We start from the raw sequence: 13,491 nt of genomic DNA, 5'->3' as shown, positions 1-13,491 counted from the left end.
GTCGGACTTGTTTTTAATGGACTGGCTTTCGCACTCCTTATGTCTATCTGTGATTCATGTGCTGATGTCGCCATGACTTTCGATGACTCTGCCCCATCTAGGTTCACAGGGCCGCCTGAAGATCGTCCGGTTGCTTCATTTGGGATGTTGTGCAACGCTATTTGAGCTTGCTGTGTTTGTGGAGTCTCAGATGACTCTTGGGGTATCGGTGTGGCTTCTATGTTCTGCTTGGCTTTAGCAGCATTCTTTCTCGCATTAGCGATTAGGTCCTTGAATGATGAGTCGTGTTTTGTTGACCAGGCCTGTTGGTCAAAATCCTTATCCTTGATCTGTACACCTAAATTAACAGACCGTGAAGCAGTCGGTGCCCGGCTCCCTTGGGTATTTTCCCACGCATTTAGATCGTGGAGAAGATCGGTCTTCTTCTTTGGTTGTAGCGCATCACAATTGGCGTTCCAGATCGTCATCCACTCCCTATGCCTTCTTTCTAGCATCTTTCGGTCTCCAGCAGTCGAGATACCGAGTTCGGAGAGCTTCTTTCGGAGCGGCGCCTCTTTAAAGCTGGAATAGTTGATCGCTGGTAAGCGATCGGGCCGCTTTGTTGGTGTTGATTGCTTTACAACAGAATTGTAGCCGTTTGTAAGAGCAGAGTGATCTTTCGAAGTTGGTCTCCGTAAGAACTCTGGTTGCGGCGAGCCTGGACATGATTTGTCGAGATGCCGGTCGACTTGTACCTCCTTCATTCTGGCTAGACAGATAGGACATGCGACTAGGCCGTCGTCAAGGTCCACCTCTTCCTGTTCCGGCACATGTATATATGCTTCTTGTCTCGCCATTTCTGCCGTGGCGTGGGCTCCTTTCGACGCACTCAGCCTCGCAGAGCTCCTCAAGCGCTTCGGTTCCCTGGGGTCCTCTGCAAAGTCATGGCTCAGGCTCCGCTTAGGCAACTCAGCACTCTGCACCACAACGGTGGGTGGATTCTGCGCCAACTCAAGGAGGGTTGGCCTCGTCTGTACGAATGCACACACAACCTCCTCCATAGACCAATTACTTCGCAGCCTGATCTCTTGCTCGTTGGCTCGGCAGAGCGGACATTTGCCGTCAGCGGACAGCGCACGGCGAATGCATAACGAACAAAATGTGTGATTGCACGACGTGAGCATAGGCGTCTTATAGAAATCCTTACAGACTTGGCATCGCAGGGCAGATTCGACGGAGGCGAGGCCGGGGAGCGGTGTCGGGAGCCAATCGGTCGAGTCGCTCACTTCGATAGAGTCGTGACCGTTCATGGTGCAGACGTTGTCGGATTGTGATGGAGGTTGGACGATGCGGGCCATGAATGGGATTGTAGTAGATCAGGCAAATTGCTGTCGGTACTGCGATCAAGACGTCATCAACCTGCAACACCCTCGTGTCGAGTTTCCAGATGTTATCGCAATCGCAATCGCAATTTCACGAAGAAATCCGGTCTTGCGCCCGGGATTCGTGAGATCATTGGCAGGCACGCTTTGCTCCCAACGAGACGCGACTGCCAATTAAACCCATAAATGGATGCCCCCACTCTTGAATCATTGTGTTTCGGTCTTCCGAATCTTGAATCTCGAGTCCATATGGAAGAGCTGTAGCAATGCCAGGAAGCTCCACCACGCAGAATTCGGACACTGATGTTGTAATTAGACATCCCTCCACGTGAAACCGCGACACCTACCGCGTCGCGTCCACTGTTCAGCCATGATGAAAACGATATGATCTTCGATCAAAGTTCTGAAGAGCACAAATTCCCCATCAACATATCTTGTCGCTGAAGTCCTTTGGACGAACCGTCGACATGGACGGTTATAGGAACTACCTCGCCCAGGCGATATTGACTGAGGATAAATTGGTATGCTGAATACAATCCCAGTTGTAGATTTCTCGCACTAACATATCCCCAAGGTCACATATCGGCTGCTGAGCCGCGCATTGAAGGTCCATGTCAATACTGCCAAGGAGTGAGCTCTCCTCTGTGTTTGCCTTTGACTTGAAAATGCTGACTCTTTCAGAATGCTATACGAATTTCACAAGTGGCAGAATGACAAACGTCCAGGCACACTTCATGCAACATATTTGGTTTATGGAACAAGCAAAAAGCCAGAGGAGCCTGACAACGACGTAGAGATGACAGACTCTCAATCAGAACCATTATCAGACGAGGTCCCTACGACCACTCTCACGTTGGTAGTGGAAGAGCAGCTGCAAGGTGGGTCATATTCGGACGATTAAAGTATGTCGCAAGCTGACCGTAGACAGAGGCTCTACAGCGATACGACGAGGTTACTTCAATTCACGTCTATAGCTTGGCGCCGCACCCTCTGAAGGACCTGCAGCTGCTGGCCGAGCCAGGTTCGACGGTAATCCAGATGGCCAAAGAGGAAGATTTGGTTCAGACCGGCAAAGTCTATGGAATGATCACGAATCCGGGCGTGCACAAGAGAGAACGCAAAAACGGTGTGCCCAGGGAAGCATCTTCAGCACCAGCCGTGAAACTCGAGCCGAAGCCACAAACCAAGCAAGAAGCCAAGCCAACAGTCAAGGCAGAGCCGAAGGCAGCTGAAGCGGCACCATCCAAGGAGGCGAAAGCCCCTGCAAACAGTACCGCAAAGAAGAGCAGTGCCGCTCCAAGTCTGAAGAGACAGGGCTCTTCTGGGGGTATTAGCCAAATGTTTGCAAAAGCAGCGGCAAAGCCTAAGAAGCCTGCATCCAAAACGACGTCCACTACACCATCTGTCGCCGACACGCCGAGTCCGGCGTTATCGGACGATGGCGAAGACGATTCAGAAATGCCTGACGTCCAGCCTGATCCTGAAGCTGGCAAGGCGCGGAGGAGTAGACAAAATGAGCTACGCCGAATGATGGAGGAAAGTGATGAGGAGGTTGAGTCTAAACCTGAAACCCCGGCAGAAGAACCAATAGAAGAGGACACTCTGGCCGAACCAGAGCCTAAGGCTGAAGAGGTCTCAGCGGAGGTGCTCTCTAGTACTGGCGACGGCCGAAAACGTGGGCGGAGGAGAGTCACGACAAAGAAACAAGTCATGGATGACGACGGGTACCTGGGTAGGTTTTCTCGGAATTTCACCATGGTAATTGCTAACCGGAGATACAGTCACTATTCAAGAACAGGGTTGGGAATCATTCTCGGAAGATGAAGCTCCTCCGCCTTCAAAGCTAAAGATGGAGAAAGCCGAGAAGCCAGCTCCTGCTGCGAAGAAAAAGGCGTCTGCGAAAGGACAAGGCAATATCATGTCGTTCTTTGCCAAGAAATAATGCAAATGCCAATTCACGCACAGCTGTTGTTAGCTCTGAGTTGATTCACTGCATCATCGAGAAAGTTCAACTTATAATGGCTATTATGGTAGTCGCAGACAGAATGGAGACAACATTATTGGTCATAAATAAGGTGTTCGACATATGTAAGAACATGCACTGCTACCCTGTTGTCGCGATCAACCCAGGCTTGCCAGGTTGCGATCATCAATTGTCCAACAGGCCAAGGGCATACTGTATTGTTAACACCAGCTTCAAATGCGATCTGTCATTACAGGTTCTCGTCCCCTGCAACGGATTGTCGTGATCAGGGGTGTACCCCGTGGATTGCCTCATATAATTGGGGTATAATTCAAGTCCATGACGGTCTGATTAAGCAGGCATATCGACTACTGCAGCAACCAAATACAGACAGTCGGACCCGGATCTGTTAACTCCAAAGCCCGAGTGTGTTCGGTATTTGTAAGGATCGGGGCCGAGTGGCCGACAATCTGATGCGCACTCGGTGGTCTTATTAGAGCGTGCGCGTAAGCGGAGGAACCCAGTGCCGTGTGGCACGCGGTCCATTTTCGTTCGCCAAAGGTTCGCGCGGTCTCGTGGACAGAAAGCAACTAACCTTGGAGGAATAGGCAATGGTCGAATTTTATTTATGCGTAAGCCTTGTAGAACCTTCACAGCCACCGGTAGGAACAGGAAAGTGCTTTAACGGTCGGGCGCTAGAAAGTCGAGCAGAAGTATCCTTGCCTCAGGGGGCAAATCAGAAGGCACGCGACAAGGTGAGAATAGCGTCGTTGACTTCATACATACACTACCGAAGTCGACGACTTCATCATTGATCTCTGGGCGGTATGTGCCTGCGACGAAATGCCCACTGTGTTGTTCCAGGCCCTGAAATAGGAGGCGGCCCCCAAGCATTGCTTAGTGGGTAAGACAGTGCGGGAAAAAGGTGTCAGTTGCTTGCGGGAGAACGGGAGCTTCGTTCTAGAAGAAAATTTTTTATTGAACCCCTGCATGACTTTTGGGCAGATCATGCAAAGTATCTCTGTTGCTTATGGCTCAAGTTGGTCCAAACCTGGAGGACGCTACAATTGTTCTATGCCGGTATCAGATTGGATGCATTCCGTTCAGGGTACTGTACGAGCATCATATTCTGCATTCGGCGATATTTCGAGTGGTCGCAGCCACAGCCACGGCTACACCTCTTGAGCTCAATCCTGCATGATGAGGCGGTCTTTCGAAAAATCCGAGTGCCTGAAAAGCCGGACAGGGTAGCTGATTAGATTCCGGCTTTATCCTGTCGATCCAATCAAGCATTGATAGGATCTCGGTTCCCCATATTTTGCTTCCGGGACCCGTTTTTCATGTGAAGGAACGAATAGACAGGTTACTGATTAGCTGCGCCGAAAGAGCCGGTACAGACCAATGCAGCCCTAGGCTGCCACAGTGCCACGCAGAGTGGAAGTGGAAGCCCATGGACCTGTTTCGTCCTGAGGTCGTCATGGGTGGACGAAAGGAGGCCTGAGGAAAGCAATGGCGACGTGGCTTTAGCGTGAGAGAAATAGTGGCTCTAGGGAGTGTTCCCCGTGAATATAGCGCAATATGCACCAACTAAACGTTGTTTCACGCGCATCGCTGAAAAAGTCCGGACATGGTGGTACATTTGACAGATACCTATAGGATCATCAGTCTTGGGACTGTAATAATATGAAACACGTCGACAATTGGAGCATAGTACTCGTGTTGCCACTTCCATGAAATGCTGATTCCATTCGAGTGCGTGTATTTCCTTGAGAGTGACAACCTTAAGGCGAAACACGGCTCTACATGTAGATGACCATTTGCGATGATCGCTGTTGTGGTTGAGTCAGAAAGGTTACGGGGGCCGCACTCCACAATTCGTTAGTGCATCCAGCACAGCGTTGACAGTGACCCGTAGCGGGTCTTACAGGGGGTGCCAGAAGGGTGCATTCGGAGCTGATGGATAATGCAAGAAAGCCATCCAATGTGCGAGAAAAGAATATCATGCAGATACCACCACCATCTTTTCGAGGCATTTGGTCTTTTTTCCCTCTTCCTCATTCAGTCTACTCTTTCTATCCCCCAATCACCAACTAATCTTCTCTACCAGATCGCGCGTTTGTTTGACGGCTTGAGGACGCTGTCAAATGAACCTGCAACGACTCTTAATACCCTCTTTTTATGTAAGTCGTCATGAATGTCCACTTTTTGCCCTACTGTCGCGTGTGTGTATGCATGTACAGGCACGTACCAAGCGTACCTGCGAGTTAAGTGACTCGACCAACACGCCGATGCAACCACCATGTTGGGAGACTTTGCGTCGCGAACCGCGCCACCACTGCAGCAACAGTTGGTGTAATTGACACAACAGAGGAAAGTCATGTATTCACGTGGAAGGGCTTGAAATGGGCTCACTCTGCTCTACCAATGGCACTGCTGTCTTTAGATCCTGCTTGAATCACATCGATTCTTTTGTCTTCACATGCACGGAACTGAGCCACGATTTACTGACTTGATCCCCCTTCACAGTCACCCTTCCCTCCTGGTGTCATCTAAATGCCATTCCACTCTACCTTGTACCAGAACGTCTTCCGTACAGGACTTAGCAAGACACTCACCCACGGCTACGCACAATCTGTCGTAGCTGCAACACATCCACATGTTCTAAACTCGCAGAACAGGCCCGCGTGGGCCCGGCGCAGCAGCCAGCGCGTCGGTAGACTCGGGGGTCTACAACTGCAGAGTGCTTTCCATGTCTCGAGTTCGACGTCGACAGCTGCTGCACAAGAGCACCGGCAAGACAAACATGGCAACGTCAATAACCTAGACGCCTACTTTGAGGCACTGCAGAAGAAAGAGGAACAAGCTACAGCTTCCGGGAATGAAGAGGCTGTTGCTGAAGTTGAGAAAGAGTGGACTCAGTTCCAGTTTCCAAAGCCCATCGAGTGGAAGCCAACAACCTCGTCTGTCTTACCCGAGTCGACCTCTGGCGCTGCTGAGACTATCGAGGCCGCACCAGAAGATGTGGCTGAGAATCAACCGATCCCCGTTGACGCAGACGTAGCCTTGGCCCACATCAATGCGGCTTTGGAGCGAGAGATCGAAGTTCGCAGGTTGCAAGAGGCATTAGAAGAGGGTAGCCCCTTGCCGTCGCGGGCCCCTACACCTCCTGCTGTCGAGCTCGTCCAGTCCAGAGCCGGTACACCCACTATTGAGAGATCAGCCACACCAATCAGCATTGCTCGAACGGCAACTCCGCCTATCGATCCTCAATCTCAAACATACGCCGACCACTTGACCAAACTCTCCGAGGATGGACGTTACGCAGAGATTCCAGCTGTTTTCGAGGCTATGTTGGTGGCCGATGTTAAGCCCATTGCCAAGGCTTACAACGCTCTGCTAGTTGCGGCGATCAACATCCCTGTGGAGAGATATGAGGTTGTCACCAAGGTACTAGATGTCTACGCCGATATGATGAGGAGGCAAGTCCTGCCCGATAGCGAGACCTATAACATCCTTGTAGGTCTTCTTGCCGGTAGATGTCTTGAGGTCTCTAGCCTCAAGAAGGCCTTGGAGGATAAGCTGGCCCGCTTTGGTGGAATGGACGAGCCAGGCAAATTCATGTTTGCTTCGTCAGAATTGGAATATGCCATTCTTTCCGAGGATGATAGACTTGATCTGGCCGTTCGGCTGTTCGACTCATCTGTTGAGTACCGCAAGGCGAACTACTCATCCGAGGTCTATCACCAGCTCATCTCAGCATGCGCTCAAGCTGGTCGTGTTTCCGATATGCTCCGTATGTTCGATCACATGGAAGTCAGCGGCGCTGTTCCGTCAGCAGCCACCTTTCCCACCATGATCACTGCTTTCGCGAAGGTCGGTGATCTGGCCAGTGCAGTCGAGTGCTACAATGAGTACAAGGAGCTCGCCATTGCCCATGACAGCGGCAAGTACACCCTCAATGATCGCCTCGATGCCAAGGTATACGCTGCTGTCATCAATGCCTACGTCATTTCCGATAAGTTTGATGGTGCTATGAAGTTTTACGAGAGGATTGTGAAGCAATTTGACGCCAATGCTGCTCATCTCAAGGACGATATTATCAACTTCGGTATTGTCAACGGTCTTACGGAGCGTGGCGTCTATCAGGAAGCACTTCAGTGGGCACAGAGCATCGAAAGTGATATCAAATTCACATCGATCGCTCGCATCGCTACGGCCGCTGCTGATTCAGGTGACAAAATGACTGCGGTAGCTGCCTTCGCCAACATTCCCCGGGCCTTCCAAGGCATCGCCACACCAGCCATGGCTCTATTGGCGTTAAGTGTCCGCGAGGCCGATGTTGGTGCAGCCGCGAGGTACTGGCATGTGCTTAGCAATCCCGAGATTCAGGCTACTGCCGCCTTCGTCGAGCCGGCCACCATGTATGCGGTGGCCATGATCGGTTCCGGCAACGCCGCCGAGGGTTTGGCTGAGTCGGAGCTCATGTTCCAGCGCATCCGCGCTACCGAGATGCAAACTCGGTCGCAGGTTGCTGAGGAGATTGAGGAGGCCATGGACTTGATACAGAACTACATGTCTGCTCGCGGAATCGTGGATCCTCGCGAAACCGCGTCGGTTGCCAGCTACGCTCCTCAGACCTTTTCAGCTTCTGCCTTTGAGTCCACACCGACAGTCTCGAGCTACGAGGACAACTTCGATCCTTACGCCCACAGCACTGATTTCAAGGGCTCGTCCATCATCTCGGATGAGCTTGAGGGTGCTCATGGCCGCAAGGGCCCAAGGCTCAACGATGCTCTTACTCGATTCCGGAACATGCGTCGTGCTGGTCGTCATCCGCGGTACATTACCTACGCCAAGTTAATTTCTGCTGCTGCTCGTGAGAACCGCATGGATATGTGTCATGACATTTTGGCCATGGCACGAACCGATGTCCCCCTCCTAACCCAGTATGCTGTTGTTCGCTATGGTTGGTCTTCGATCTTGGATGCAATGGTAGGTGCTTGTCTGACCCTCGGTGACCGCACCCTGGCCGAGCAATACCACCTTGAGCTTCTCGAGATGGGCGCTGCCCCGTCTGCGAATACCTTCGGCTTATACATCACTACTCTGAAGGAATCGACCAAGACTTTTGACGAGGCCACAGAGGCTGTGAAGATCTTTCACCGCGCTAAGGCTGAGGGAGTCGAGCCTTCCAGTTTCTTGTACAACGCTTTGATCGGAAAGCTTGGAAAGGCCAGACGTATTGACGACTGTCTTTTCTACTTTGCCGAAATGCGTGCTCTTGGTATCAAGCCCACCAGCGTCACCTACGGCACTGTTGTCAACGCGCTTTGCCGTGTCAGCGATGAGAAGTTTGCTGAGGAGTTATTCGATGAGATGGAGGCCATGCCCAACTACAAAGCTCGCCCCGCTCCTTATAACAGCATGATGCAATTCTTCCTGACGACCAAGCGCGATAAGTCTAAGGTTTTGTCTTACTATGAGCGGATGAAGGCCAAAAAGATTGCTCCCACGTCGCACACTTTCAAGCTTCTTGTTGACACCCACGCCACACTCGAGCCAGTCAACATGACCGCTGCCGAAGCTGTTCTGGACATGATTCGTGCTTCCGGGCAACAACCTGATCCTGTTCACTATGCATCTCTCATTCACGCCCGTGGATGTGTCCTCCACGACATGGAGGGTGCTCAACGGATCTTCGACTCCGTGACGCGTGATCCGAGCATACCTTCGCATCCGTGCATCTTCCAAGCCCTATTTGAGTCAATGGTCGCCAATCACCACGTGGGTGACACGGAAGACATCTTGGCTATGATGCGACAGCGTCGTGTTGACCTGACTCCTTATATTGCCAATACTCTCATCCATGGGTGGGCAAATGAGAAGAATATCGACAAGGCCAGACTGGTCTACAGCCAGGTCAGCCGCGAGAAGCGTGAGCCTAGTACTTACGAAGCCATGACCCGCGCCTACCTTGCCGTTGAGCAACGGGGGCGCGCCAAGTCTGTTGTCAGCGAGATGCTTTCCCGTGGTTACCCAAGTGCTGTCGTCAACAAGGTCCTTGAGCTCCTTGGCGGTGGTAGTAGCGAGGAGGCTGCGGTTGCATAAAGGTGATACTTTTTGCGTTGCAATTTTCCTATGTTTGCGGTTATTTTTTTGTCCTCCAATGCTTTGACTTCTAGCGATACCCCGTGCTCAGTTAAAGTGAGCGTTGTTTTGCGGAGGAAAAGGGACCAGGTTTGGCCGGGGTGTCTCTCGGGTTCAGAGGGTGGGAGGACACATGCATTTATCTTGTCTTTTGCGTCACGAAGTCCACATCGTATCTAAACATGATTCATGTGGCTGGAACGGGATTTTATGGTCGGCCAGGCGTTGTGGTGCGGTAATCCGTGTACAAAACGGCTATGACCTGGCATGGTCGGTGGTTAAGAAGCTCTTTCTGGGAAAGGCTTATGCAAAGCTCATAGACAGCATGCGTGCGATAGACCATCTCCACTCTTAGATACCCGCTCACTGGCAGGGATGAAAGATAATTGAAAGGATAGCTTCAAGCTATCTACGATTGCTCAACTACTATAACATACTTTGCATACTGGTTCTTATAGTTCCTGAATGCTTCGCTTACAAGTCACGACATAACGCCATCCAGCATTCCTTAACATGAAGATCAGAGTTGCGTCTTTGCTCTCCGTCGTACTGCTTTTTTTGCAAGTGACCTTTACATATATCACACCGACACCGTGTTTGATACTCGAATATCAGTTAGTTGAAACTGCCTTCATCAGCACAAAGCTTGACTCTCTTACCATTCGACTCGCCGCGCCTCAGAGCCGGACGTACATGTCATATTTATCGGTATTTTTCTCCGTATTACCTTTCCCGTCGCGCTTTTCGCCGCCCAGACTGCTACCGGCACTGTCTCGTCGCTCCCGAGGAGCACCACCGCCTAGTCCACCGAGCGCTTCCAGGATGCTGCTTCGGCGTCGCCTCTGTCGTCCCGGCGTGAGGCCGTCGAGGAAGTGGCTCCCGACTCCGGTCGCGTCGCGGTGCATCTCTGTGCCCGTGGTGGTGGCCGAGGAACTGGAAGTCGTGCTCAAATCTGACTCCCTCCTGGGCCTGGGCTTGGGCTCCAGCTCCTTCGAGCCTTGGGGTGGCTTGCGCTTATCGTTGGGCGTGAAGGTATCCCTCAGAGTGGCGAGGAAATTATGGTTGTTGTTATTATTGCTGTTGTTGTTGTTGTCGTTGGAAGACATATTGATAGCTTGTATAGTTGATACTGACTTGGGTAGGTTCAGTGGGTGAGAAATTATCCATGTAGCTTTCTCTCTTAACACCACGATTCCGTTGGGTCGAGCTCTTTGGCTGATATATGAGAATGTGGCGAATATAACCACGCGACTTGTGGGGAGCTCCCCCCCAGAATGATCGTCATAATGGGGTGAGATTTGGGGAGGAGAACTACCCAAAGCAGTCGCGATGCGGTAGCACAAGCCAGCGGAGCTTCCTAAATTTCACGCACATGGGGTAAGGTTGAACCGCACACATACGAGCTGGCCCATAATAAGGTTGAGCGTAGCAGCTACTCCTCTCGGTATTGTGTCATTGATCACGATACTTGTGGGTACTCCACCTCTTCCCCAATATACGCACACAATAACTTATATATTGTAAATCATCCAAGTTTCTTGATCGGACGCTTTTGTTGTCACAATCTGGGTGGTTTAGGCACCAAATACTGCATTTGCTCATCATAATATTCGTACTAAGGTAAAGCAACATCGATGGTTGTCTTCCCCGCCAACCTGGACCACCCAGGCTCTGTAATATACTACCCGCCAGGATTTGGGTGGGAGTTACCATCTAAGTCTTTGTGTTGGTCAGAATTGGAGAGTCGTAGTTTTGATGATTTACCCCTGTATGATCTGATCTGCGTAAAAGGCTGCACATCGCTCATGCTCGTGACTCCTGCTTGGAGCCATGCCACAGTTCTCAAGTATTTGCCTGGACTGACATTAGTCTCTGTATAATATAGCCAGTCGACATATCTCACCCAGCCACTGTGTTGTCGACACTGAAATGCATCGGTCCGAAGCTCCCCTCCAGTCCATCCGAGTCGTGGGACAGTTCGATTGCATGCTCTTTTCATAAGGACAGTCTCGGCCTGTGGCTTGAGCATCAATGAAGACCGAAACAGACGATTTATGTTCATGGTGGCGACTCTACTCGCGCCTCTTGATATTCGCCAACTCTTGTCTTACATCCGTCGTATCGTTTTCAAACCGGACTAAGCTGTATCTGACTTCCATTGCCTGCAGGCCCGCTTGTACGAAGGCGGCTGAAGAATTCGAATTTGGCAGAGTTGGGACTCGGTGACGCATTAGCATTCGACCTAAACGAAGCCATAGACTTGCGCTTTGAGGGGTTGAATATCGAGAGTAGAGAAGGTAGTGGTGCGAATCTAGGAATTCTTGGAGTGCCCACGTCTATGCTACTGGAGTTGTCGAGCTAGCCATAGTTAGCTCGAGGATTCTAAAGCGTTACTTGTTCGACTCACAAACACTGCGCTTGGCAATACTGCAGGTGGCGGTAGAGGAACCGAAAGCATCAGAGTATTTCTTGGACGATCCGACTGCCTTGCCTCGGCGGTGTTGTCGTTGCTGTCGTCATGTGCGCTCGTAGCTGCTGGAATTGGCGCTACATCCTGATCTGCGTAGCTCACACTTGAAACAGTGTTCGACGCTGAATGTTCCGATTTGGAAATGTGGAAAATACTTCCCAGTCTTGATTTTGGAGTCGGGGCCCGATCGCTTCCATCAGCTCTAACATAACTCCTTCGGGGGTTGGCCCGGTTCTGGAGTGACCAACTTGGTCCATTCGAATTCGATGACATGGTCATGGTACCACGCCATCGTTCCACGAGCGGCTTCAGCGTGCCCAGGGAGACTGCGGTGATGCCTATTCCGCACTCGATCGTGCTGAGGTAGGCCACTTCGGTGGAAAAGACTACCATCTGAGTCAGTAGACGCAATATATATATCTCCTAGGTATCGGCTCACAGAGAAAATCATCTCCTCGAAGCAGTCCTTTTAAGTAGAAGATTCTTATGACAGTTGCTGTACTCCCAACCGCAGCAAAGCTCAGTAGGCACCCAACGAGAACCTTGCTGCGTCGCTGCATCTGCAGAGACTTGACCATGAAGATTGGCAGAATCCCAAGAACCCAGTCACCGCTGCAGTTGACAATAGATGCTGCGAGGTCCATTCCAAATACGATTTTGTCGTCCCAGCACTTGCCGAGGGCCCGAGGCGAGTCCAGCCACCACGCAGACGGAGGATGGCATTGGAACATGCACATAAAGAAGTAAGCCGTGCCGCAGACTGGTACACCGACCATGATGAGACGCAAAGTCCAAATGTGAAACTTTTCAACTGCTATACGTTGTAGAAATAGCCCAACGGCTATCTTGAAGAGACAAACATTGACAATGTACAGCAGGAAGCACACGTACCACCACTATATTCTGTCAGCACAGTAGTATTATTTCTACATCTGGGGTTGATACTGACCATCAAGGCGATACTTCTGTCACTGGATGTCAATTGGCTTTCGTGGTGCCCTAGGCCGTGTCTCCATCCTTCAATTTGGGCGGCCAGGTAGGCTGTGAAGGCAGCCTGTTCTATGATTAACACTTGGTAGACAGACAAGTATATACAATATTTACCAGGTTAACAATAATCATAACATCATCAACTCCGAAGGCCTGGTTTACACGGAGTCGTGTAAAAGTTCGTAGACCCACGGCCACATAACTCAGAACGAAGAAAACGACGAGGATAGCGATCACCGTCGCACTTTTGTCCTCCATCATGAATACGATGTTCCAGTCATTGGGCCTGGCTTGGTGAAAGCGCAGCGCAGGATCTGGAGGAGCGTAGACTCGTGTGTGCTGGGTGACCAGGTCTTCCAGCCTTTAAAGCTGTGGAGGTTTAAGGTTATATGATGACTAGGTACGTGTGAGCACGAATCCCTGAAAACATGTGGCATGGTGCCAAACCGGAGAGGATCATCCCTTCTTAACAAACTATATTCTACTAGCGGCCTGCCGGATTGATCGTTACTACATATGTACTGGACATGCCGGCCTCAACAGGTCGCTAGTCAGAAGTG

At 51.0% G+C, this 13,491-nt stretch overlaps 5 protein-coding genes across 5 annotated transcripts; 3 read left to right on the top strand and 2 right to left on the bottom strand.

Annotated features, from left to right (window-relative positions):
- Positions 1–245: 245 nt before the first annotated feature.
- Positions 246–1,283, bottom strand: BKA67DRAFT_499582 (uncharacterized protein; the record flags this gene model as incomplete). Its single annotated transcript, XM_046097072.1, has 1 exon — positions 246–1,283. A coding segment is annotated over one exon (1,038 nt), but the record flags the coding sequence as incomplete, so codon positions are not given.
- A 545-nt stretch (positions 1,284–1,828) lies between these two features.
- On the top strand, positions 1,829–3,303 carry BKA67DRAFT_654008 (DNA polymerase subunit Cdc27; the record flags this gene model as incomplete). Its single annotated transcript, XM_046106486.1, has 5 exons — positions 1,829–1,882; positions 1,936–1,991; positions 2,043–2,239; positions 2,290–3,093; positions 3,143–3,303. 5 exons carry the CDS (start codon positions 1,829–1,831, stop codon positions 3,301–3,303), a joined length of 1,272 nt encoding a protein of 423 aa, XP_045964986.1.
- A 2,574-nt stretch (positions 3,304–5,877) lies between these two features.
- BKA67DRAFT_509848 (pentatricopeptide repeat protein) lies at positions 5,878–9,432 on the top strand (the record flags this gene model as incomplete). The annotated part of the gene is made up of 1 exon (XM_046097272.1): positions 5,878–9,432. The coding sequence occupies one exon, from the start codon at positions 5,878–5,880 to the stop codon at positions 9,430–9,432; it is 3,555 nt and encodes a 1,184-aa protein (XP_045964985.1).
- A 276-nt stretch (positions 9,433–9,708) lies between these two features.
- BKA67DRAFT_68499 (uncharacterized protein) lies at positions 9,709–11,014 on the top strand. Its single transcript, XM_046109003.1, has one exon. The coding sequence runs from the start codon at positions 9,985–9,987 to the stop codon at positions 10,624–10,626; it is 642 nt and encodes a 213-aa protein (XP_045964984.1). The 5' UTR covers positions 9,709–9,984; the 3' UTR covers positions 10,627–11,014.
- Positions 11,015–11,598: 584 nt separating this feature from the next.
- On the bottom strand, positions 11,599–13,189 carry BKA67DRAFT_654005 (uncharacterized protein; the record flags this gene model as incomplete). The annotated part of the gene is made up of 5 exons (XM_046106485.1): positions 11,599–11,829; positions 11,879–12,327; positions 12,381–12,837; positions 12,891–12,995; positions 13,046–13,189. 5 exons carry the CDS (start codon positions 13,187–13,189, stop codon positions 11,599–11,601), a joined length of 1,386 nt encoding a protein of 461 aa, XP_045964983.1.
- Between the last annotated feature and the right edge of the window lie 302 nt (positions 13,190–13,491).

The sequence above is a fragment of the Truncatella angustata genome (assembly GCF_020726525.1).
Source record: "Truncatella angustata strain MPI-SDFR-AT-0073 chromosome Unknown BKA67scaffold_1, whole genome shotgun sequence".
NCBI lineage: Eukaryota > Fungi > Ascomycota > Sordariomycetes > Amphisphaeriales > Sporocadaceae > Truncatella > Truncatella angustata.
Note: the sequence above shows the minus strand (reverse complement) of the source record. Positions and strands in the feature narration are given on the sequence as shown.